The 27,333-nt window shown below is 40.5% G+C and overlaps 1 protein-coding gene across 2 annotated transcripts in view; it reads left to right on the top strand.

Annotated features, from left to right (window-relative positions):
• The window catches only part of PCDH15 (protocadherin related 15), a 2,278,876-nt gene that overhangs the window by 1,156,938 nt on the left and 1,094,605 nt on the right, over positions 1 to 27,333 (top strand). For both annotated transcript variants that reach the window (XM_063961739.1, XM_063961738.1), the window contains exon 10: positions 18,964 to 19,072. In XM_063961739.1, the coding sequence (XP_063817809.1) occupies positions 18,964 to 19,072 (109 nt within the window). The remainder of the gene's footprint in view (positions 1 to 18,963; positions 19,073 to 27,333) is intronic.

Here is a 27,333-nt window from a genome sequence, read left to right as displayed (position 1 = left end):
TAACATAATTGTTAATTATTACCAGTTGGTGTGGTCATCAATTTCTGGGAACCATAAAATTATCAGTTACAGTATGTCTTTAAAAACATTATTTAACTTGGGATTTTTTCTTTTCAGAAATTGACATTAAAAAAAAATTAAGTTTTGAACATATTTTTTAAATATATTTAAATATTTTATTGAAAAAATCTATGATTAGATGATGTCTCGCACCCCCCATTTTTCTACTACTATCTGCAATCAGCACAAAATAATAAATTATTCATTAAAATTATTGTTCCAAATAGCACAATTTGCTGGAATATTTAAAAAAATTGCTTAAACCCAATACAGTATTTGCTGGCAAAAGTTCCAAACATGGCTGTTGCTGCCATTTCACAGACTAGTTGTGACACTTCTAATCAATATCTATGACCATGGGGAAAAACTGTCCACTGCATAGATTGTTTCTATGGTCATGATGTTTCTAAGAAGTGTTATGTATTCACATTTGTAAAATCTCAGCAATAGCCACTTCTGAGTATTCTAAATGCCGGTTTCAGGTATAAGTCATAATTCAGGTATCAGAAGTTATTAAAGTAAGTTGTGGTACCCAGCATAATGAATTCATGAAAAATATTTTCTATTTGGATTATTGTTACCTCTATGTGCAGGACTATTACATTTTTAAACCCTTTCAGATATTTTATTACCAATGTGTAAAACTGTGCACAGTGTACCTCCTTCTTCTTTAATGATGCATTTTCTTGTTTTATTAGAGGAGGAAAATATGTCAAATAGGTGTTATGTGTTACTTACTTGAATGACTGACAGCTGAAGAGTTGACGTGTTGTTGGTGATACTTCTTAGTAACTTCAATGAGTGTATTGTGGACAGTGTAATACATGACCAATATAGTCAAAACCTAAAAGCATTCTTACTCCTTTTATTCTTTTAAAGGTTGCAAATATGTGATTGTTCATTTAACTTTCCATGCACTGCAAGATGCATTCAACAAAAATCCAATGCACAGTATTGATGCATCAGCAGAAAATATACATAGCTATTATTAATTATCATCATCATCATCATCATCATCATCATCAACAACTCATAAATTGAACCTTCCTGAGCACAATTTGTGCTTGGAAAGAGACAAATTTAAGATAGGTACGACCTAAAGAGACACATTTAAGATAGGTATGCCTATTGAGGCACATAGTATTCCACTTTCACATGAATGACCCTGATGTTATCCCAAATGCAAGTTTTCAGATATATGATGATCATAATACAAGAGAAAGTTGTGCACATGTGCACTGCAACCATGAAGAGACTTACTGTATGTGGAACTATAAATTTCTGCCTCCATGAGCAATTGCAGAATAGGGGGGTAAGCCTACAGTATTTCAACCCATGGGCTATTATTTTCTCTTTCAATCCAAAACTGCAAAATTAGTAAAATGTTGTAATATGTCAACCACTGCCAAATGATGGAGACCTATTCAGTTTTGCTTTGTATTTATTGAAAAAAGTAATATAGAACACATTTTACAGTACAATCCATTCTAACAAGTTATATAAAATATGTGGCATGAACTGACCTCCAGTATAAATCAGTTTGACAATGCACCAAGCTGGACATTTATACTATAACGAGGAAGTATAGTTGAAGATTGAACTTGGTTATACCACTATAAACCTATGAACTCACTGTAGATTAAACTCTAGGTTTTTTTTTTAAATGCCACCTTTTACTGATGTTGTGCTGTATATGACATGATCTAAAATAATAAATGACCTATCAGTTGCCCTCAAGATCAGATTTTTTTTATATTTCTCATAGTTTGCACATAAATCCAACTCTTTGCTTCCAAAATGAAGTAAAATACCATCGTGTTTTTTTAGAATTTGATCCATTTTTTTAAATTATTTTACTTAAGGTGGTATGCATCACGCATTTCATTTTGAATGCAATACATCCCCCCATTGATCACATGCATAGTGGCCTTTAGTAGCACTGACAGCATGTATAATTGTGACTAAAATCTCAAAGGAAAGCTCTTATGATGAGAGCTGTCCTTTGTGATGAGGTGACTTCTGGTTTTATCCTCCTGCACTTGCACAGCCATTGGATCTTTCTCAAGGACTAATGTGGGTAGTAGCCCATAAGCTTCTATTAGACAATGCACTCTACAGATAGTGTTCCCTATGATGTATAAGCTCCAGAGAGTTTTGATTTCTGGACATTGAAACATATGGAGAATATAATCAAACCTCCAAAAATGGCAGTTTTCAGAGTTTTGACCACATTTTGCCATTGATATAGCTAGCCATTAATCTGAAGCTGGTATTGCCACCTAATATCATAACAAACTTGTTTTATTTTGTACTTTCCATTAAGCTACATAGTCCAACTGAAAATGTGTTTATTATCATTCACTTATATAATGTATTATCAACATATTTCATTGTGCTTTTATAAAATATGCATGATATATGTTGTATCATATTATTGGTGGTATTTGATACAGTATATGCTGTTGTGAAAGTGTTTTATTTGCATTTCAAGCTATGTAATATGTATATTATTTTATTTAATTGCTTTGTATAACTTGAGCACTATTATTTTTTTCATGTAAATTCACCTGTAATAATATTTCAAGAACTTTTTATAATTCTAAATATTTCATTACATTTTTTAATGCAATTATGTTTTACACTGAAGAAACAAATATTAATATTATAGTAACAGCTATCTAAAATGATCACAAAACCTGGTGTATTTTTTAGAACAGTTTTTACAAAATTTTCAAAGCAATAAAAGGAAATGAACAAAGTGTACTAAAGAGTCCATCTGCTGTTTTCAAAAGGACAACTCAGTGGTTTTCAAACTGGGTATCGGGGATCCCTGGGGTGCCACAGTGCATTTTCAGGGGTGCTATGGGTTAGTTCCAAATAAAATTATTTATGGTCAGTGCTATAGGCAAAACCAGTGCTGGTGGCTACTAATTGAAAAATATGTGGACAAACAGAAATGTAGCCCTGTCCAAAGTCCTATTAATGACATATCAGCACAAATTATATTATTTAATATTTTTTTATTAATTTCTCCTTAAGAAACTTTTGTCCTAGTGCTGCCATCAAAAAATACTCCAGGGAGCCATTATGTGAGAAAGTTTTGGAAACCACTGGGTCAACTGGTTCCAATAGAAAGAAAAAAAATAAAATGAAAAGTAATAGAAGTGCTAACAAGGTATCCATTTCAATGTTTCAATAACTATAAAAAAATGGATGAACTTGAAATTAACAACAAAACATAATACAATATAGAACATAGAAATATACACAACACCTTTGTAAAACAGGGTTACACAACACAGCAAAAATGTTTAATAGCTACAATTAGGGGACATCTGCTTCAGGTACTTCAGAACAATAATTCTTGATAAGCAATCCTCGGTGTCACGATCCGGGTATCTGGACGCCATTTCTTACCCATCAGATGCCTCCTAAGGCTGGCTCAGCGCTCCAGGACCGGATCCCATCTGTTATCCTGATGTGTACATTCCTGTATCCTCTCCTGTCTCTCTGAGACGCTGTCACAGTAACGCCATATTACATCTGGCGTGGCGTCTCCCGCGGCCTCCGCCGCCGTCCCTGAGCTTCTGCATGCAGAGTGTCAGAGTGGCGATTACGTCAGCCGCGGCCTCCGCTGTGTCCGCGTGGTTGGATGTGCACTTGTCAGCCTGGCGTCTCCTGTCTCCAGTGGCCGGCGCCGCCATTACTGTTTTCATTACCACATGGATTACAAACCAAACTTCCCTCCAAGTGTCTGCATGGGCGCAGCCATCTTGGATTCTGTCAGCTGATCATTTCCTCCAATCTGTTGTCAGTATTGTTAATCTGCATAATTGCCTAGCCAATCCCTTCCTTGCTGCAGGTATAAATACACTGTGCCTGAGCAAGGAAGGCGTCAGTGCTTTGGTTGTCAAACCTAGTTCCTGTTTGTCTCTCTCCTGTGATTGTCTTCCAGGTTCCAGCTCCTGTCTCAAGACTTCCACCATAGAGACCCGCACCAGCATTCCACCTGCGGTGTAGCCTGACTCTCCAATCCATTGTGGATTCATCTGTTTCCAGCTACAACATTACCTGCTTCCAGCTCAGCTTTCAGCAGAGTACAGCTTCCCTTAAAGGGCCGGTGTCCTTTCTACACTTTACCACTCTCCACCGGTATTATTATTTCTCCGCTCTCAAGTTCTACATTTCAGTTCATATTTCATCGCTCCCAAGTTCATTTATTATTTAACTGGTTCCAGCCAGTATCCACTCCGTGCTAACAACAGTCTGGTTCCAGCCAGTATCCACAGCAGCTGTTTTACCTTCAGCAACCCAGCTTTTCCTGGAACACCAGCTGGCACAATCCTGGGTTATCTCCATTGCTACAGTCGGGCCTGGTAAGGACTTTCCATCTAGAAGATCATAAGAACTATCTCACACTACCAGTGCCCTGTGGCTCCTGCCATCCTGTAGTACCCAGGAACTGTATTTATTATTTGCTGACTTTTACGTTTTCTTTTACTGCTGCTGTGTTGCGGAGTTGTCATAATAAACATCATTGACTTTTATCCAAGTTGTCGTGGTCACGCCTTCGGGCAGTTATTATTCATGTTACTTACATGTCCAGGGGTCTGATACAACCTCCCAGGTTCCGGTACATCTCAGCCCCTACAACTGAGGCTGCCTCCCGTCAGCTCAGGCTCTCAGTTGTGACAGTAAGCACTGACCTAATGAATCCAGACGGAGACCAGGATCAAGCGGCCCGGCCGATGCAAGAACTGGCAGCCCGACTAGAACATCAGGAGGCTGCACAGGGCCACATCATCCGCTGTCTCCAGGATCTCTCTACTCGGCTGGATGGGATTCAGACAACTCTCCGTGGATCAGGCGCATCTGGTGCGTCAACCACAGTGACTCCAGCTATAACCCCACCCACCTTACCCATTTCTGCTCCACGTCTTCATCTTCCAACGCCAGCAAAATTTGACGGATCTCCAAGATTCTGCAGGGGATTTCTCAACCAGTGTGAGATTCAGTTTGAGCTACAACCTGGCAATTTTCCCAGTGACCGTACAAAAATTGCCTACATCATCTCTCTTCTCAGTGGCTCCGCCCTTGACTGGGCATCACCGTTATGGGAGAGGTCCGACACCGTGCTATCTTCTTACACTGCATTCGTGTCAACATTCAGGCGCATCTTCGACGAGCCAGGCCGGGTAACCTCAGCTTCATCCGAGATTCTCCGTTTACGCCAGGGGTCACGTACTGTAGGACAATATCTGATACAGTTCCAGATCCTGGCATCCGAACTGGCATGGAACGACGAGGCCCTGTATGCTGCATTCTGGCATGGCTTATCTGAGCTTATTAAAGATGAGTTAGCTACCAGAGACTTACCTTCTAAGTTAGATGAGCTCATCTCACTCTGCACGAAAGTTGATTTACGTTTCAGAGAGAGAGCAACTGAGCGTGGAAGATCATCTGCTCCAAAATCTTCTGCTCCTCCTCCTCGTCAACTGTCACCATCTAAAGATGAGCCCATGCAAATTGGCCGTTCCCGTTTAACTCCTGCTGAGCGCCGAAGACGTCTCTCTGAGTCTCTTTGTCTTTACTGTGCAGCTCCGTCTCACACCATCAATGCCTGTCCCGAACGTCCGGGAAAACTCCAAACCCTAGCTCGCCCAGGAGAGGGCCGGCTAGGAGTAATGATCTCCTCTCCATCTCCTCATGATTGTAATCTCCCAGTCTCGCTTCAAGTTGCTCAACGTTATCGGAACGTCATTGCTCTCCTTGATTCCGGAGCAGCTGGGAACTTTATTACTGAAGCCTATGTTAAACGGTGGTCCCTACCCACCGAGAGACTTCCTTCCTCCTTTTCCTTAACTGCCGTGGATGGCAGTAAAATTTTTGATACTGTTATTGCTCTAAGGACTCTACCAGTTCGTCTGAGAGTGGGAGTTCTTCATTCCGAACTTATTTCACTTTTAGTGATTCCAAGAGCCACACATCCTGTGGTCCTGGGCCTTCCATGGCTCCGTCTTCACAATCCAACAATTGATTGGACGACTACGCAAATCCTGGCATGGGGTTCCTCCTGTGCTGAGACATGTTTGTTTAAAGTATTGCCTGTCTGTTCTTCCTCCCCCAGGTCGTCTGATGTTCCACCTCCTCCATATCAAGATTTCACGGATGTGTTCAGTAAAGCTTCTGCTGATATCCTTCCTCCTCATAGAGAATGGGACTGCCCGATTGATCTCGTTCCAGGGAAGGTTCCACCTCGAGGCCGAACTTATCCGTTGTCTCTGCCTGAGACGCATTCTATGGAGGAATACATTAAAGAGAACCTAGCAAAGGGGTTCATTCGACCTTCTTCTTCCCCAGCCGGCGCAGGCTTCTTTTTTGTAAAAAAGAAAGATGGTGGTCTGCGGCCGTGCATCGACTACAGAGGTTTGAACGACATTACCATCAAGAACCGTTATCCTTTACCCCTGATTACTGAGCTCTTTGACAGAGTTAGCGGATTTACCATCTTTACAAAGCTGGACTTGCGAGGTGCATACAATCTCATCCGGATCCGTGAGGGTGACGAGTGGAAGACCGCCTTTAACACCCGTGACGGACATTATGAGTACCTCGTCATGCCCTTCGGATTGAGCAATGCTCCAGCTGTCTTCCAGCATTTTGTCAATGAGATCTTCAGAGACATTCTATACCGTCATGTCGTGGTCTATCTAGACGATATCCTCATTTTTGCCAACGATTTAGAGGAACATCGTTTTTGGGTTAAAGAAGTTCTGTCCCGTCTCCGTGTCAATCATCTCTATTGCAAATTAGAAAAATGCGTCTTTGAAGTCAAGTCCATTCTGTTTCTAGGGTACATTGTGTCCGGTTCCGGACTAGAGATGGATCCTGAGAAACTACAAGCAATTCAGAATTGGCCGGTACCCTTAACCCTCAAAGGGGTCCAGAGGTTCTTAGGGTTCGCCAATTATTACTGAAAGTTTATACGAGACTTTTCCACCATTGTGGCGCCTATTACTGCTTTCACCAAGAAGGGTGCTAACCCGTCCAAGTGGTCTGAAGAAGCCATGCAAGCTTTTCATCTTTTAAAACAGAGGTTCATCTCTGCGCCTGTCCTGAAACAGCCTGACATCGACTCTCCTTTCATCCTAGAGGTGGATGCCTCCTCCGTTGGAGTAGGAGCGGTGTTATCTCAGAGGGCTAAAGATGGCCATTTACATCCTTGCAGTTTCTTCTCCCGGAAGTTCTCCCCAGCTGAGCGCAACTATGCCATTGGCGACCAGGAGTTGCTAGCCATCAAGCTCGCTCTAGAAGAGTGGAGGTATCTGTTGGAGGGAGCTTCTCATTTAATCACCATACTTACAGACCACAAGAACCTTTTATACCTGAAGGGCGCACAATGTCTCAACCCTCGTCAGGCCAGATGGGCACTTTTCTTTTCCAGGTTCGACTTTAAACTCCAGTTCTGTCCGGGCTCTCAGAATCGCAAGGCCGATGCCCTTTCCCGCTCATGGGAGCAAGAAAATGAGTCAGAGTCTTCAGACAAGCATCCTATTATAAATCCGTTGGCATTCTCCACGGTAGGGATGGACTCTACGCCCCCATCAGGGAAAAGTTTTGTGAAGCCGATGCTAAGGAAGAAGCTCATGCATTGGGCCCATGCTTCCCGTTTTGCCGGACATACAGGTATCCAAAAAACCCTGGAGTTTATCTCTAGGTCCTATTGGTGGCCAACTCTGAAAAAAGACGTCCTGGAGTTTATTGCATCTTGCCCAAAGTGTGCCCAACATAAAGTATCCCGCCAGTCGCCTGCGGGGCAACTGGTTCCACTATCCGTTCCCCGTCGACCATGGACCCACTTGTCGATGGATTTCATTACAGACTTACCCATGTGCAACAAGTTCAATACCATCTGGGTGGTAGTTGACCGGTTCACCAAGATGGCACACTTCATTCCTCTCACCGGTCTTCCGTCAGCTTCCAAGTTGGCTCAAGTATTCATACAAGAGATCTTCCGACTCCACGGTCTTCCTGAAGAAATTATCTCAGATCGAGGAGTTCAATTCACAGCCAAATTCTGGCGAAGTTTATGTCAAGTCCTCCAAGTCAAGCTAAAGTTTTCCACGGCTTACCATCCTCAGACCAATGGTCAAACCGAGAGGGTGAATCAGGACTTGGAGGCCTTCCTCCGCATCTATGTGTCCTCCTCTCAAGATGACTGGGTTCAATTACTTCCCTGGGCCGAGTTCTGTCATAACAACCAGTATCATTCTTCATCTGCTTCAACACCATTCTTCACTAACTTTGGATTCCACCCTAAAGTCCCTGAGTTCCAACCGCTTCCAGCAACTTCGGTTCCCGCAGTGGATATCACCTTGCATCAGTTTGCCAATATCTGGAAGAGCGTACGATCAGCTCTGCTCAAGGCATCGTTCAGGTACAAGAAGTTTGCGGATAAGAAGCGTCGAGCAGTTCCTGCTCTCAAGGTGGGTGATCGGGTATGGTTATCCACGAAGAATTTGAGGTTAAGAGTTCCCAGTATGAAGTTTGCACCTCGCTATATCGGTCCTTTCAAGATTGAACAAGTCATCAATCCTGTTGCTTACAGACTCCAGTTGCCTCCCTTCTTAAAAATACCCAGGACATTCCATGTTTCCCTGTTGAAACCGCTGATCTTGAATCGGTTTCATTCCTCACTTCCTCCAACTCTGAAAGTCCAAACTCAACGAGGCGTTGAGTATGAAGTGGCCAAGATCCTGGACTCACGTCACCGTTACGGTCAACTACAATATCTTATTGACTGGAAGGGTTATGGTCCTGAGGAACGGTCGTGGACCAATGCTTCTGATGTCCATGCTCCTGCCTTGGTCCGGAGATTCCATTCCAAGTTTCCTCAAAAGCCAAAGAAGTGTCCTGGGGCCACTCCTAAAGGGGGGGGTGCTGTCACGATCCGGGTATCTGGACGCCATTTCTTACCCATCAGATGCCTCCTAAGGCTGGCTCAGCGCTCCAGGACCGGATCCCATCTGTTATCCTGATGTGTACATTCCTGTATCCTCTCCTGTCTCTCTGAGACGCTGTCACAGTAACGCCATATTACATCTGGCGTGGCATCTCCCGCGGCCTCCGCCGCCGTCCCTGAGCTTCTGCATGCAGAGTGTCAGAGTGGCGATTACGTCAGCCGCGGCCTCCGCTGTGTCCGCGTGGTTGGATGTGCACTTGTCAGCCTGGCGTCTCCTGTCTCCAGTGGCCGGCGCCGCCATTACTGTTTTCATTACCACATGGATTACAAACCAAACTTCCCTCCAAGTGTCTGCATGGGCGCAGCCATCTTGGATTCTGTCAGCTGATCATTTCCTCCAATCTGTTGTCAGTATTGTTAATCTGCATAATTGCCTAGCCAATCCCTTCCTTGCTGCAGGTATAAATACACTGTGCCTGAGCAAGGAAGGCGTCAGTGCTTTGGTTGTCAAACCTAGTTCCTGTTTGTCTCTCTCCTGTGATTGTCTTCCAGGTTCCAGCTCCTGTCTCAAGACTTCCACCATAGAGACCCGCACCAGCATTCCACCTGCGGTGTAGCCTGACTCTCCAATCCATTGTGGATTCATCTGTTTCCAGCTACAACATTACCTGCTTCCAGCTCAGCTTTCAGCAGAGTACAGCTTCCCTTAAAGGGCCGGTGTCCTTTCTACACTTTACCACTCTCCACCGGTATTATTATTTCCTCGCTCTCAAGTTCTACATTTCAGTTCATATTTCATCGCTCCCAAGTTCATTTATTATTTAACTGGTTCCAGCCAGTATCCACTCCGTGCTAACAACAGTCTGGTTCCAGCCAGTATCCACAGCAGCTGTTTTACCTTCAGCAACCCAGCTTTTCCTGGAACACCAGCTGGCACAATCCTGGGTTATCTCCATTGCTACAGTCGGGCCTGGTAAGGACTTTCCATCTAGAAGATCATAAGAACTATCTCACACTACCAGTGCCCTGTGGCTCCTGCCATCCTGTAGTACCCAGGAACTGTATTTATTATTTGCTGACTTTTACGTTTTCTTTTACTGCTGCTGTGTTGCGGAGTTGTCATAATAAACATCATTGACTTTTATCCAAGTTGTCGTGGTCACGCCTTCGGGCAGTTATTATTCATGTTACTTACATGTCCAGGGGTCTGATACAACCTCCCAGGTTCCGGTACATCTCAGCCCCTACAACTGAGGCTGCCTCCCGTCAGCTCAGGCCCTCAGTTGTGACACTCGGAGCCATCGAAGACACATGGATCTGGATATTTATCCAAGATCCCATGTGTTATCTCCTGAAAATGAGTAATTTTTAAGCAAGTGTACAGGTGGTCTGCAGATGTGTTGACAATTGACAGGGACAACACAATATGTCTGTGAATAACATTCTTCACAGACATATAGGTAGTATACTACACTGGCCGATGCACCCTCAAAATATACTGTAGGCTGTTCAATGGAATGCCCGATATATCGGCCAATGTGTACCCAGCATAAGTCTAGTACTATTTTATATATAATTTAAATTAGGTCAAAATGCCCTTCCAGTTATTAATTAGATGAGATTAAAATGTGTTTGTGTTTTGCAGAAACAATATTTTTTGTTACTATTGTGCAAACATTAATTTCAAGCTAAATTTCTGCAACAATTTGCTATACAATGTTTTAATTACTTAAATTGGCAGTGTCACTAGCAAAGCAACCCTTAACAGTAATAATAGAGGGAGTGCTAGCTGTTTGAAGTATTTATAAAACTGTGATAGATATATTTTGACTTTGGAAGAGATTTCAAACAAATTGTTTATTGTGAAGTATTTATACAGATGCTATACTTCATTTTCACAGCAGGTTTTGCTTGTAGTGTTTACATATGTTCAGTAAAATGGGCATCATAATGAATTTATTTTGGCGCAAGTACTTACTGGCTTGGCTAGGCAGAAAGGATAAAACTCTCTTGCTTAAGAAAATGATCTCAACAGTATTTCACTTTGGTGACTGCATATTGCAATTAAGCTGTCTCAAAGTGAGCAGTAAGGATTTCTAGCAATCATATATCGCTGCTGTAGCTTGCCACCATGAATGCCTGCCACTGTTAAAAAAAAAATACTAAATCACTAGTTTGTTAGCTCTATTTTTTATATATTTTTTTGTTTTAATTTTTATTTCACTGTTTACCTGGCAGCTAACTCCCCTCTTCTTATCTTATTATTATTGAGATAAATGATGGTGACACAATACTAAGGGAGAATGTATTAAGCAGTGTAAAGAGTGGAGAAGTTGCCAATAGCAACCTTTCAGCTACAAGTTAGCATTTATTTCGTAAGCTCTATAAAAAGGTAGAAGACGGTTGTTTGCTATGGGCATCTTCTTCACTCTAAGGGGAAAATTTACTAATGGTCAACTTTGGTTGATTTGCCTTTTTGTTTTTGAAAAAGATACAATTTTGTAAAGTCGGTATTTACCAAGGATCAATTTGAATGGTCAAATGCACCTTTGTACTCCAAATCGCAGAAAATCATCATCAGCACAAACATTGTCAATGTGACACTGGTATCAATGGAAAGTGGACATTTACTAAGAATCGTCTTTGCAAATGTGCATGAATTTGCACTTTCAGCATCTTGACATATGAAAAACATTCCATTCCATTAAAATCACCACTAAAATCATTCAAAAATCACACTTCAGTGCACCACTTCCCCAAAAACGACATGTGATAACCATTTTATTCAAGGCTGAACCAATCAGAATGCTACAAAGATACCGGCAGAACTCACTTGCTGCTCTCAGACATGTCCCAGTCAGGTTATAGTGGAGCCTGGATGCAGGCAGTGATTTCATGTTGGCTGCACCAGCTGACTGATAGGGCCCAAGGAGCAAGAAGTAGAACAGAGGAACCACTCCTTCCTTGTCTGTCTTCCTTGCCTTTTTTTTCCTTGCCTTTCTTACCTGTCAGCATCCTCTATTTTTCCAGCCCACATACTGATGACCCCCCCCCCCCACACACACACACACACACACACACACACACACACACACACACACACACACACACACACACACACACACCCACTTTGATTTGCCCTGAAAATACTTTTATTATCATTTTTTCTAAGATGAATGGCCACACCTTCTACAATTAGACCATGCTCCCTGCATTACCCTGGCCCACCCAAGCTATCTACAGCTCTGGGTCAAGTGTACTGAGGAAACATCAAGGGCATGTAGACACAACTGCAGGCTATGAAGAATTGCGCATACAGAATGCAGATTTTTTTTTTCAGATGGATATCTTGCACCAAGGACACATGCCCACTGATAAAGATTATAGTTAAGATGTACTAAACCTTGGAGCTTGATAAAGTACCAGCCAATCAGCTCCTAATTGCCATGTAACAGGCTGTGTTTGAAAAATGACATTGGTATTTTATCTCTCTTCTCTTTATCACTCACCAAGGATTAGTAAATCTTCTCCTGTGACTATTTGAACAAGTCAATTCATAGGGATGATGCAGTCACATAGATATGTAAATATTCACATTAAATTCTGTGCATATAATATGTCCAAGTTGCATACAACTCTAAATGTACATAATGTTATACTGTATTTTTACATACACATGAAATACAGTGATTATTTGAATTACTTTTTAAGCAACTAACATAGATACAATAGAGGCCATACAACATAATTAGATACAATAAGCTCTCACAGATAAACAAATGCCAGAAGTAATTGAGCAAAACGAAAATGTTATTTGTATGTATCCATAAATTTGAGATACTTTTCGTTTTTGCTAAATAGAATTTATTTTGTTTAAACCTCTCAGTGAACTTTAATTTTGGTACAGCGAACTTTAATATTACCTAATGTGAAGGTAGAGGGAACAAATCCTGAAACCAATATAATTACAGCCCTTGTAGAAGTCATGTTTTTGGAACATAATTATGTTTCAGTAATAAGCAGATGAAAATTCTGTAGTTCAGCCCTTTGAATAACACAGGAATTAAAGACCTTATTCACCCCTGATAAATGTTAGCTTTATCGTTAATCACAACAAACAAGCTGTTGGCAGATGGTGTATATTGTTTCATTACCTAGAAACATGTTTTTATTTATTTATTTAACATTTGTTAGTCAATGATTGTACTGTAGTAGTTCAATGTAAATTTCAATGCATCTTTGTGATCAAGGTCTGATTAACATAAGTCATTGTTCCAAGGCTACACTACTATAGGCATGTACTCTATCCAGTTAGCAATGGGATTGTTACCACTTGCATACAAAGATATACCAGAGATCAAGGCATGTATACAATGTTAGGAATCATTAAGTGGCTCACAATGTGTTTTGCCATATATAATGATCATACAGTGTTAACTGTGTTTGACATGACAATACTTGCTATGTGTGAGCATTTTCCTTCTCACCATTTCTCCATACCCATGAAGCAGTGTATATACAGTAGGGATGTGTGTTGGCCCAAATCATGGGTTTTGGATCTGTATCTCCATAATGTTTTGGATCTGTATTGGTTTTGCAGCGACACAAACACATGGCCGTTATTTCTGTTTAAAAAATGTTTTACAAATTAGGAATGTAATAGCAATAACTATTCGAACCAACTCGCAAGTACTATCCATAGAAAACAATTGAACACAGAAATTTACTGAGAATCTTGTGTAGAATATCATTGCTCTAAAGTAGTTACCAAACAGCAAAAAAACAAACCGAAACTATGTGTAAATAAGCAACAGCAGACATTGATGCCCTTTACACAAGTGCACATGCCCACAGCACATGCCTATTCTCAGTGCCCAGTCTGTACCTCCCTCCTAGGGGGCTCGGGTCACTGCTAACTGGCACCCTGTGCTCATGTAAAGCCTTGATCAATCAGACTTTTTGTCGAGCAGCTACCCAATATCTCTGCATCACAAAAAACAGCATTCTGTGCCTGCGTAGTACAGTGCAGAATACTATGGGACACACAGTTTAATATTGACCAGGTTACAGGACAGGTCGGATACAGTGTAGGTGGAATACATTGCGGGTTGTATATAGTGCAGATCGCATACAGTGTGCATCGAATACAGTATGGAATACAGTGTGGTTCAGATACAGTGCAGTTTACAGTGTGGGTCAGATACAGTGCAGGATACAGTGCAGGTCGGATACAGCAATAGTGCATTTACTGTGGCAGGAGGTGTCAGCAGTGCAGGGGTGCTTGTGGTGTCGGCAGTGTGAGGGTGCTGTCAGTGTCCTCAATGTGCGTAAGCCGATGTTGTCAGCAATGGTGGATTAAGGTGGGGTCCTAAGTGTGGGGGTGTTTTTAGTGTCGGCAATGCAGGGGTGCCAGAAGTGTGAAGGTGCTAGCAAAGTCCTCACTGTGGGTATGCCGGTGCTGTTGGCAATGGGATGGATCAGGCATTGGCAGCAATGCAAGAGTGCCAACTGTATCCTCATTGCAGGATTGCTGGCAGTGTCGGCAGCAAGGATGTCCCAGTGGTGTCCTTTGTGGGATCCTGAGGTTTGGTCTGGTTCTCAGAGAACTGGACCTGCTCATCTCTAATATACTGTTTACCAAAACAGCATTTCTGCATTGGTTTTAATAGATATTGGATGAATTTGCTAAAAGTCAAATGGAAATTAACCAGCAAAGTTTAAACTCTGAACTTTTGCTGTTCAGTTAAATTATGATTCCAATGTTCCACTGCATGTAGAACTAGAAAATGTATTGAAATGTACCCATTGAAATGATTTTGAAAATTACCCATTGAAATGATTTTGAAAATATGTCTCTATACTGTGTTCTAATAATAGCCAAAGTGATTGGATCTATAATAATCGGACATTTAGATCCCCTTCTGATGTTATAGAAATTACAAATAATCTAACATTATTTCAACATCCCTTGGGTCACCATTAGCATTAACTGGCTTTTTTTTTATTTCATTCCCTGATACGTCTTAAATTGAGCTGCAAATTCCTGTGTGATTATGTGATTATGCTTAATATTGAAAGATCACATTACATTGAATATTTATTAAATAATTGGTTGGAATCTTTAAATGTTGTTCACAATCACATAATCAAATAGCTAACAAATTAGTTAAAGGTTTCATATAATATATACAATTCTTTTATGAGGGGGCAAGATGATGTTGCTCTGAAAACTGGGAAACACAAAACTATTATGCAAGACAATTCAAATGAAAACCCCAGAACATTATTCAAATGTATCTAATCTGTTTGGCTAATAATGGAAAACCCTTAGGCTAAGCATTTTTTCATTCAGTTCAATGCCCCCCTCACCCCCTGTGAAAATAATATTTCTTTTTTATCATAAAAATGATTTCAAATAAGTTTTGAATGATTGTGGTATAAGTATCACTGATAAATTTTGTGATGAAAAATATTAAAAAATTAGAACATCAACCAATAATTCTCAAAATATTGTTTAAATCAATATTTAGTGCATGACCTTCCCTGTATTTATTAATTGCCTAGACTGTTAGACTACCTGATTGCTGTACAGGTCATACACCTAATCATACAGATAAAAAGGACACTGCATGCAGACCACAAATCATGGGATGAAAGATGCTAATAACAACTGTATGAGCGTTACCATCACTTGTTTATAAGCACGCCAATTTCCTATTCACTCTTGATGTGGCTGTGACTGTTAGTTTCCTGAAAGAAATATAAAATGATCTTACTCCCACAAAGCGACCTTTGTATGTCGACCTGTTGATTGTCTATCTATTTACTGTAGATCTATTAAACCCCATTAAAATTGAGGTTATATGACAGTCTGCTGATGATCTGCCTTCGATGGTCCAGTGCATACACACACTTACTTAACATCTGTACTTTGTGGCATGCACCACAGATCAAACAGGACCTGAATCAGCCCCAGAGCTTTATGAGAGTTATATGTAATTGCATTGTGATAAACCATGTTATAATGCAGGTGCAAATTAATTAATATTTTTTTAACATGCAGAGAAAATACTGTCTGCTTTTGCATGTATTGATCAAATACTAGACAGTTATGTTTTCATAGTATACAGAAATTTAGATTTAAGCTAGGACATATCTTTCCAAAATCTCTATACACATTTTAAGGCTACCCCTCTTGCAATGCATCATTGTTTTTCCTTTGCTATTACAGTTATCTCTGAATAATTGAAACAATCTTTGCCCTTTTTCTCCTGTCATGGACCCTGGCCAACCCACTCTCCAGATACACCAATCTGAGAGTTGCACCAGTGCCGTGCGAATCAACACTGCTACCAGCAAAGACTTTTCAATGTGTTACGGATGTTGCAGGCCTCTCTAGCTTTACCTGTAACCACAAATCTCAATATCTCATTAAAAAAATAGGTAACATGGAGTTCGCTTGACTTGGGTTCAAGAACACAGCAGTCAGAACTAAAATAATAATTTAATTATAATTAAGAAATATTTTCGGGTTTACAGGGGTAAAAAGATTACAAAGAACATAAGGAGTTTTAGAAAAGATATAAAGGTTACTATCAGTCTCAATAAACAATAAGGGAATAAAGGAAATCAGAACCTAATTACTCTTACATAGTGCATTAAGTTCTGTGTGAGGAAGCTTCACAAGAAAGTAGACATCCATTCAGGCATTGTCAGCCACTTCCATCAGAATGAACAAGAACCCTCAGCACATCAGCTCCCACCTCTTGAAAAGGTTAACCCTTACTCTGCTGGGCCCATTCATATCCAGCAGTAGAAGGTCACACTCATTGTAATATCTATAGAAGGCCTGTGATCTATGAGTCACATCATCCTAAAGGTGTGTATTGAAGCTCCAGACGTTTAGGAAGCTAGTCAGGAAATAGGATTTCTGTGCATTCCTTTCAGGCAGGGACATTTGTCACACTTCATTGGTCTGTTTACAGAGCCCCCCTGTTGACTTAAAAAAATAATTGGGCTGATCAGACCTCAATATCCAGAGCTTGGTAATATCTACTTTGAACACATGCTTTTGATGTAGAAATGCAATCCCATTTTACAATATCATGTCAGGGTCCCCAGCCACATACAGTATAATTTATACATTTGACAATACACAACCCTGAGGTCAGATCACAGGAGAAATTATGCCATTTCCCTGACATCTCCCCTCTGAATTTGTTGACATTGAACATGGAATGAAATTCCAAATTTTCTGCCTATAAATTGTAAAAATTTTCGGGGGGTACAAGGTACTGTTTGGAAGTTGTGAAATGTTATACTTTTTGTGTTATTTGCTTTTTACAGAGATTTTAACAGAGCCCAAAAGCTCACATAAATGAAGCTCACATAATGTGATATTGCTAATGTAAAATGTTAAGCAATATCACATTAGACTACCCCCTTCCCCTATGAATTTTAAGTTTTTTCTCTCCAAATATATTGTTCATTTAATTTTCATGTACCAATTATATAATTTATGCCATTATAGCTTATCTACAGTATTGGGCTAGTTCTAACCTCCCAACAGAACCTCTTATATGTTTGCTATGAATTTTAAATTTCACCCACTGTGTATGATATAGTATTTCTGTGTATTGTTAATCTTGGCCATGGGACATACACATTGCTCCCTTGTACTTGTGGTGTGAGTATTCCTCCCAACTTCTTGGAATAGTAAATCAGGATTCTGCGTGCGCCGAAGGCCCGCACACCCCCAAAAGTGACAGAGTCTCATATTTCCTGACAATCCTGAGTAGCCTTTCATACAGATGTACTGATGCTGCATTTTTTTGTATTTTCTTTTGTATGTTTTGTGTCTTATTCAGTATTGTCACTATAATTGTATTGAATATGTTGTATTTCCTCACTGTAACTATTGTAGTGTACCCAAGTAGGGTTCTTCCTCTCTGTTGAATTACCCTCAAGCTTCTTGAGACCTATACAAGAAAAACACTGTATAAATATATTATAATAATAATAATAATAATAATAATTATTATTATTATTATTATTATTATTATTATTATTATCATCATCATCATTATTATTATTATTATTGTAAATATCGCAATTTTACATTTAGGTTTAAAATACATTGGATATTTTTTTTATATAGAAAATGCAACTACTGTAGATTGAACAAAAGGCATTATAACTTAATGGCCTCATACTGATTATAAGTCCCTTCAAAGCTGAGTGAAAATCTTAACAATCTTTGCACAGCTTAAAAGCTCTGCGTCAAACCTGGGCACTTCTTCCTATACATGCAGAATCCATATTTTACTGCACATTTTTTTCCCACTAAGTTAACTTTGTTTTAGATCTACACATTATGGGGGTCATTCTGACCCGATCACTCGCTGCAGTTCGCAGCGCAGCGATCGGGTCGGAACTGCAAATGCATGCCGAACAGACAAAGGCTGTCATTCCCTAGCGATTGTCTCTGCCTGATTGACAGGCAGTGGTAGTCGCTGGGCAGGAGGGGGTGGCATGGCGGCATTTGTCTGCCGTTTTGGGAGGTGCGGTCCGGCCAACGTAGGCATGGCCGGACTGTGCGAGGGGCGGGCCACAGCAGCTGCGTGATGTCACACACAGCTGCTGCGACCAGGGGCAGCGACGAGCAACTCCTGGTCAGCTGCAGGAGCTGCGCTGGCCGGGAGTTACTCAACAAGTACAAAAGCATAGCTGCTGTGTGATGCTTTTGTACTTGTGCGGGGGAGGGGCCGGACACACATGCGGGGCGGGCTAGCCCTGTGCTGGGCATCCCCCTGCATGTCTGGGAACATGATCGTAGCTGTGCTAAATTTAGCACAGCTATGTTCAACTCAGAATGACCACCTATGTGTCAGTTTAAAATACATTGTGAATATACATGACTTTTTTTTTTAAATCTCTTTTAGGCAAGAGTGAATCCAATTAATGTCACACCACCTATACAGGCTGAAGACCAAGATAAGGATATTTTACCAGTCTCTGACAGGCCTGGCATCCTATTCTTCCTCCTAGTTGGTGAGTCTCTTCTAATCATTCTGTTTCATTTAATTTGTAAGCATCATGTATTGTATACAATGTAACTGGTTATGAGTTGGAGGCATCTTGAAGGTAACTTCTGCTAAAGAAAACTGAATGGAAAGATAACATATGTAGGCTGTGCCATTCCAGTGTCAGACTGGGGCGTGATGGGCCCACCTGGAGAATGGAGTGTTAGGGACCCATGTTTAGGGTTGTGACTAGCCTACAGATGGGGTGTGGCCAGCCAATACAGAGGTTTAGCTAACCATTAGAGAGTGCAAGGCCTGGGTCCCTTGATAAATATATATGTAGTAAATACTACTAGTGCATATAAGGTAATGTCCCAGATTAATATCAGTAATGTACTGTAGAAAATACACCATAGTCCTGTGCAGTATAAGGTTACATATGTTTAATGTGTCATTCAAGTCTTGAACCTGAGTCCTAGAAGAGGAGGTGGGTCCTCAGGCAGTGGGGCCCACCGGGGGTTTCCTTTATACCCCTGTGGGCCAGTCCACCCTGGCCATACCCATTGCAAGATGTGTTTAGGTCTGTACCAGTAGCATTTGCACCTTGACCACCCTTGTTGCAGCGCAAGGGGTACAAACACATTTATATTTTTCACAACCTGGGTAGATGCTGTAACTGGTTTTCTTTTGCACTTAGCCCACAAATACTTGGCAGCTTAATTTTTACACTGCAATTTAGATTTGAATTTGGACACACCCCTCTCACATCTCGCATGAGAGTGTTGAGTCAGTTGAGAGCAGTTTCAGATGAGTTAAGAGATTATAAACCAGATTAGAGTCAATAAGAGTTTGAGGAAGAGTATGGAGGTGAGGCAGCTGTATACAACTCACTCCAGGTATTTTGGAGGTGTAGGGGAGGAGATAGCTGGGTTGGTAATTAGAGTGGGAAGGGCCAATTGTATCCATTTTTTATCCATCTACATCAGTTTACAATTATGTGAACATGCCCTTACTGTGCTTTGCCTATGTTACATTTGATTAATAAAATGTTTTTTGTTTTTTTAAATGAATACTGATGCTGTAGCCTATAATCTGCACTCAGCCATTGCATTCTGGAAATTCTGGGTTTGACGCCTGTAAATACTCCTGATAAGTACTTACAGATGTACTGACCTTCTGTCTCTACAGTGCTCTGCATCTGTGGAACCCAATTAATGTTTAATCTAAATGTAATTTCTTCAACCTTTTGTACTTTTTACCCAGAACTACAAATGTAGCCACACTCGTCGTTGCCGTGATGTGCACGCATCGCAGCAGTGATGGCTTGGCAAGTGTGCCCGCTGCATATATGTGTGCATGCGTATGCATTTGCACACCATTTTACCCTATGGAGCGAATACCACTGCAAACAGTCGCACATCGGCGCATTCGCACTATGCCTGGCATGCATCTGTGCAGTAGTTATTCTTAGAATCTGTCCCAAATTGTCATTGTCCAAAGCTGAGTGCTTGCACTTTTATTGAGAAATATAGAGTATGTAGTTTAGGAATGTGTAGTCACTAGTTGTCACTTTGTCTACTATATATTTATACATAAACCTGCTGGATAGATAGCTGTTTAAACATATTAGTGAATTTATCTAAAGTATATGTCTGTCTATCTATTTATTATTATTATTATTATTATTATTATTTTCATCATCATCAACATCATCATCATCATCATCATCACAAGAGGTCTGCAGTGCCTTATAGGCTATGTAAACAGAGACAGTATGAAAGTAAAAAGTAAAAAAAGTGACGTATGACAAGTCATTGGAGAACATGCACAAGGTTTATAAACGTTTCTGCAGCAGCAGTCATAGTCGCCAAATAAGCAGTGGAGTGGCCAAACCCAATGGTTTGGTGCAGTTGCTGGCAGTGGGAAGGTGATGATGGTTTAAGTGAAGAAAAGCACATGAAGAAAAAGGGCCATGCTCCTGAGAGATTAAAATCTAAAAGGGAGTTGCAGACAGACAAGGGAGAAGCATGGAATGGTGGGTTAGCATTGAATGACAGCTTTGATTAAAAAAAGTGGGTCTTAAGAGCAAATTTTTAAGAGAATTGTAGAGTCGTAGAGGGCAAGTTCCAGTGGTAGGGAGCATCACAGGTAAAATTTTGAAGCCAAAAGTGGGAGGAAATTATCAACTGGGAGGAGATGCACTGTTCATTTAGGGAGTGTACTGTACAGGCGAGAGTGTTTAGGAATATAAGGCCAGAGATGTAAATAGGAGATGATTGTGTGAGGACAGTGGCTCTTCAATAGAGGAAGAGGCCCGTGTGCAGAATAAAACTGTGCCCACTCCTCTCTAGCCAGCAGTGCTGTAGACTCTGGTCACTTGGGGACACTAACGTTGTCTCAGAGTCTAGTGCACATGTGCAGGTCTCCACAAAAATGGTGCCGCATCTATTTCCCCTGTGATGTTCTCACTGCACATTTGTGAAGTGCTGGGAAGATGGCTATTGCGCCATTTTGCTGGTTATTTCTGCAACACTGCTGCTGCTTATGCTGGACTCCGAAGGGTGAGTATTGAAACATATAAACCAGTGGATGAAGGCTTTGTGAGAGAGTGTGAGGAATTTGAATTGGATTCTGAAGAAGTGTGCAGATGTAGTGCATTTGAAGAAGATGAGCTGGGCAGAAGCATGGAAGACAGATTGAAGTGGAGTGAGGTGGAAGACAGAAAGGCCAAATAAGCGTAGATTACAGCAGTGTACTCTAGAGATTGTCAGAGAGTGGATGAGGGTATTATTTGCCTTCAGTGTGAGAAAGGGTCTGATCCTGATGATATTTCTGAGATTGAGTTGGCAGGACTGTGAAAGGTACTGAATGTGAGGTGTGAAGGAAAGGGAGGAGTCAAGGATAACTCCAAGACTTGTGGCCTAGAAAAGTTGGTGGTGCTGTCTATGATAATGAAAATGAGGGAGGAGAGGCTACTTGGCAGGATTAAAAGATTATCAGTTTAGTTTTAGACATGTTAAGTTTAAGAAAGCGCTAGGACATTCATGAGGAAATATCCAGAGACACAGCTGGAGACACGAGTGAGAGGGAGAGATCAGAATAGGAGAGGTGCATTTCAGTATCACCAGTTTAGCTATGATTTGGAAGGCTCACAGAGCTGATTAACTCACCTAAAGTGGATGTATAAAGGGAGAATAGAATAGGTCCAAGATCAGAACCTTGGGTAAGTGGATTCATGAGAGTAGATGGAGAAGGAATGGTCAGAAAGGTAGGGGGACAGCCAGGAGAGGGCTGTATCACAGAGAATTAGGTAGTGAGGAATTTATAGAAGGAGATGGTGGCCCAACGTGTCAAATGCAGCAGAGAGATCAAGGGGAATGAGCAGAGAGTAGTGGTCCTTGAATTTGGCACCAAGAAGGTCATTGCTGACTTCAGTGAGGGCATTTTCTGAGGAGAGGAATGAGAAAAAGTGGAAGGTAGGTAGGTAGGTTGGTTTTTCAAGGATGGGGAGACAAGTGCATGCTTGAATGCGGATGGGACAGTGCTCAACGAGAAGGAAAGATTGAAGACATGGATAAGATGGAAACAGGCAATGGGAGAGAAGGAGTGGAGGAGGAGAGAAGGTGATAGGATCTAGGAGGGAAATGGAAGGAGATGAGGACAGGATTATGGCCACCATTTCATCTCCAGTTACTGTGGAGAAAATTAATGAAGAAAATTGGGAGAGATACTGTAGGATTGGAAAAAAGAGGATAATATAATGAGAGTCTTGTGGGATGTGCTGATTGATGGATTCAATTTTAGATGCTAAGTGGGTGGCAAAGTCAAGTGTATATAGTAATGACAGGAATTGGGGTTGATTCATTGATATGCAATGGTGAGTAGTGACTGCTGGAGCAAAATAGTCAAGATCAGAAGCAAGGGAGATGTTATACAGGGAAATAGCTTGGTAAGGGCAGGAGAGAGTAAGACAATGTGGGAAAGAAGTATGTTGAGCTGGGAGGATAAGTACATAGGGGCTGATCCAGCAATGTATGCAAACTAAATAGTTTGTTTGATTGCTCCCAACACAGATTTACTGTCCTCTACAGCATGAATCCCCCCGGCTATCCTGACTAACCTGAATATTTACTAAGATGGCTGATGTTCACGCAAAGTGATCCGATGCTACATCCTTGGCTGCAGTAGCAGATCACACATACTTGCAGGAGGCATCTGTTAACACAAGATACCTCCTGCAGCATTAGCATAATTTTGCACAGCAGCTGCGGCCAAAGATCCATTTGCTGTGCTTACTACGTCCACATCTGAATCAGTCCCATACTGTCAGTAGCCTCAAGGTTATGCTTGAGGGTTGGAGGTGAAAAAAGAAGCGAGGGATACAGCATGTTAAAAGAAAGTAGATAATGGTCATCTATCCATTTGTCTTGTATTTCATGTTTACAGTACTTTTATTATGTCTACAGTTTCTGTCTATCAGCTGTCTTTCTGTGTTGTATCTCATATTTCTTTATCTCCTATCTATTTATTAATAAATCGATCAATCTATGTGCTTTCTATAAATCTCATAAAAATATATTTCTCCCTTATCATTACAAAGCCATACTACCACTTTCATCTGTATATCGCTTGTAAAAATAAAATATTTTAAGATGTATATTTTAATGCATGCATTATAATTTAATTATTCTCCATGTGTGCAGTTGAAAAAGATCAGTTTTTTAATGAAACTTTTCTTTTAATGTAAATTAAGAAATATTTTTAGAAAAAAGTCTTTCATAACTTAACAAAGCTTGATTGATATGTGAATGTCTTATTTAAAATTCAAATCCATTTGTCACAGAGGCAAAAAGTTCTGAACAATTAGAGCTAAAAAATAATTATTACTGGAAAATCATTGCATTCCTTTTGGAAAGTGTTCTATAACTGTATTTTACAGTATATCTATAACTATTTTATAATAGGGTGTGCCACAAGGACACACCTCCATGATTTATAACACCTCAATGTGAGGTATGACCAAGCACCTTTTTCCAGTGCACCGATTCTTGGCTCATATCTGGCACTGACTGGTACCATATGGCAGAGTTGAGGATATATTCCTCAGTTGGCAATCCAAAACAGATTTATGGTGATATGGTGCTATATGATTTTTAAAAAAAGAGTAGCAAAAAGATTATCATGTGAATTGTATTAATATGCAACAACTACTTTGCAATAGATACATATAAATTAGAGATGTGCACCGGAAATTTTTCGGGTTTTGTGTTTTGGTTTTGGATTTGGTTTCGCTGCCATGTTTTGGATTCGGACGCGTTTTGGCAAAACCTCCCTGAAATTTTTTGTCGGATTCGGGTGTGTTTTGGATTCGTGTTTTTTGTTTTCAAAAAACCTTCAAAAACAGCCTAAATCATAGAATTTGGGGGTAATTTTGATCCTATAGTATTATTAACCTCAATAACCACAATTTCCACTCATTTCCAGTCTATTCTGAACACCTCACACCTCACAATACTATTTTTAGTCCTAAAAGTTGTACCAAGGTCACTGGATGACTAAGATAAGCGACCCAAGAGGACGGCACAAACACCTGGCCCATCTAGGAGTGGCACTGCAGTGTCAGACAGGATGGCACTTAAAAAAATTGGCCCCAAACAGCACAAGATGCAAAGATAAAAGAAAAAGAGGTGCACTGTGGTCGCTGGACGGCTAAGCTAAGTGACACAAACACCTACATATCACAGGAATTATTTGTTCTAATCAATGGTATTATTGGTCCAAATCACTGGATGAAAATGACAAAATCACTGGAATTATTCGTTCTAATCAATGGCATTATTGGTCCAAATCACTGGAAGAAAATGACAAAATCACTGGAATTATTTGGCAAGATCACTGTAATTAATAATTATAAATCACTGAAATTCATTGGTAAAATCTCGCTATCGCCTGCCTAGTGAAGTGGAATCTAGATGGGATTTTGTACTGAGGACACAATAACTTCATCAATTGTCTAAATACCACTGCACTGATGGCGGAAAACAGGCACATGTCTAACAGCGCACTGATTATACTGAGTACTGATTATACTGATCACTGATGATACTACGGAGAACTGACACTGAGCAGCGAGAACAGCACTGGACTATTGTACTGTAGTATACTGGTCCCCACAATGCAGCACTGACACTGAGCACAGATATTAAGCACTGATCAGGATACTAGAAGTGACAAAGAGCTGCAAGATACAGCAATGGCCTACTGTACTGTACTATATATATACTGCTGGTCACCAAAATGCTGCACTGTCCTACTATATACTGCTCACAATAATGCAGCACAGAGATAGTATACTTGACACAGAGCTGCAAGATACAGCAATGGCCTACTGTACTGTACTATATGTATACTGCTGGTCACCAAAATGCTGCACTGTCCTACTATATACTGCTCACGATAATACAGCACAGAGATAGTATACTTGACACAGAGCTGCAAGATACAGCAATGACCTACTGTACTGTACTATATGTATACTGCTGGTCACCAAAATGCTGCACTGTCCTACTATATACTGCTCACAATAATGCAGCACAGAGATAGTATACTTGACACAGAGCTGCAAGATACAGCAATGGACTACTGTACTATACTATATGTATACTGCTGGTCACCAAAATGCTGCACTGTCCTACTATATACTGCTCACAATAATGCAGCACAGAGATAGTATACTTGACACAGAGATGCAAGATACAGCAATGGCCTACTGTACTGTACTATATGTATACTGCTGGTCACCAAAATGCTGCACTGTCCTACTATATACTGCTCACAATAATGCAGCACAGAGATAGTATACTTGACACAGAGCTGCAAGATACAGCAATGGCCTACTGTACTATACTATATGTATACTGCTGGTCACCAAAATGCTGCACTGTCCTACTATATACTGCTCACAATAATGCAGCACAGATATGGATAGTATACTTGACACAGAGCTGCAAGATACAGCAATGGCCTACTGTACTGGACTACTATAATTATATACTGGTGGTCCCCAGTCTCCACAATGCAGCACACTGAGCACAGATATTTGCAGCACACTGAGCACAGATATTTGCAGCACACTGAGCACAGATTACGGAGCTTTTCAGGGAGAGAACGCAGCCACGTCCTCTCCGTTTAATCTCCAATGCACACGTGAAAATGGCGGCAATGCACGGCTCTTTATATAGAATACAAATCTCGCGAGAATCCGACAGCGGGATGATGACGTTCGGGCGCGTTCGGGTTAACCAAGCAAGGCAGGAAGATCCAAGGCTGTCTCGGAACCGTGTAAAATAGATGAAGTTCGGGGGGGTTCGGATCTCGGAGAACCGAACCCGCTCATCTCTAATATAAACATATTCTAATTGCTGAGTTTATTATATGATTAATAAGGTTTTAAAATATTTATTTCAGATGTCTTAAGTTGGAAGGATTTTATTAATTTGTATTTAAAAAAGAATGTAAATTATATACAGATAGTCTATGAGACATTCCATAAAGTGTTACAAAAACAAGAATACACAGACAAATTTATAAGTAAACAACACATACAAAAACTTATACCTTATATATCATAATAGGGAATACGGTCTAACAATGATTATTATCAGGATAAATCAGTATCAAACTGTTGGATAATATTGTTTGTGGCCTCCTTATGTTTTCCAACATATGTTAGGTAAGACTCGAAAAGAAGAAATAGGAAAAGAAGAGGAAGGAATAAAGATAGAAAAATTTACTGTAGGGAAAAAAGATATTGAGTAAAAAGGGAAAGGACAGAATGGAGAAAAGTTAAGGGGAGTGGATAAACCACGCTAAATACAAAATATAAGTTTAGTTCAGAAGGGCCTGATGCCATATGGAAGGCTACCATTTACAATCAAATTTAGACTATAGTAATTTGCTGATGGATTGAAATAAGGTAATATTACAAGATGTAGACATCAATCTATCTTGAACATGAAAATATGTTCCGTGTAGAGGTCAAACAATTAGGAGCATATTTACCATAATTATTTTGTGGGAAATCCTCAGAAAAGTCATTTTTGGGACATTCACAAAAAGATGTCTCCTTTAAATGTAAATGCAGCCAACATCTCTGACCAAAAATCGAGCCCCCAAGATCCAAAATGGTACCAGCTAACGCCATCTTGAGATGGCATTAGGCCATAGTAGCCTACTCTTTCACAATTCTTTTCATAAAGAGATCCTCCAGATACCTCTTTTTTTGACCCC

The sequence above is a fragment of the Pseudophryne corroboree genome, chromosome 3 (genome assembly GCF_028390025.1).
Source record: "Pseudophryne corroboree isolate aPseCor3 chromosome 3, aPseCor3.hap2, whole genome shotgun sequence".
Taxonomy (NCBI): Eukaryota; Metazoa; Chordata; class Amphibia; order Anura; family Myobatrachidae; genus Pseudophryne; species Pseudophryne corroboree.
The sequence above is the reverse complement of the archived record's forward strand: the minus strand, read 5'-3'. Positions and strand labels throughout refer to the sequence as shown.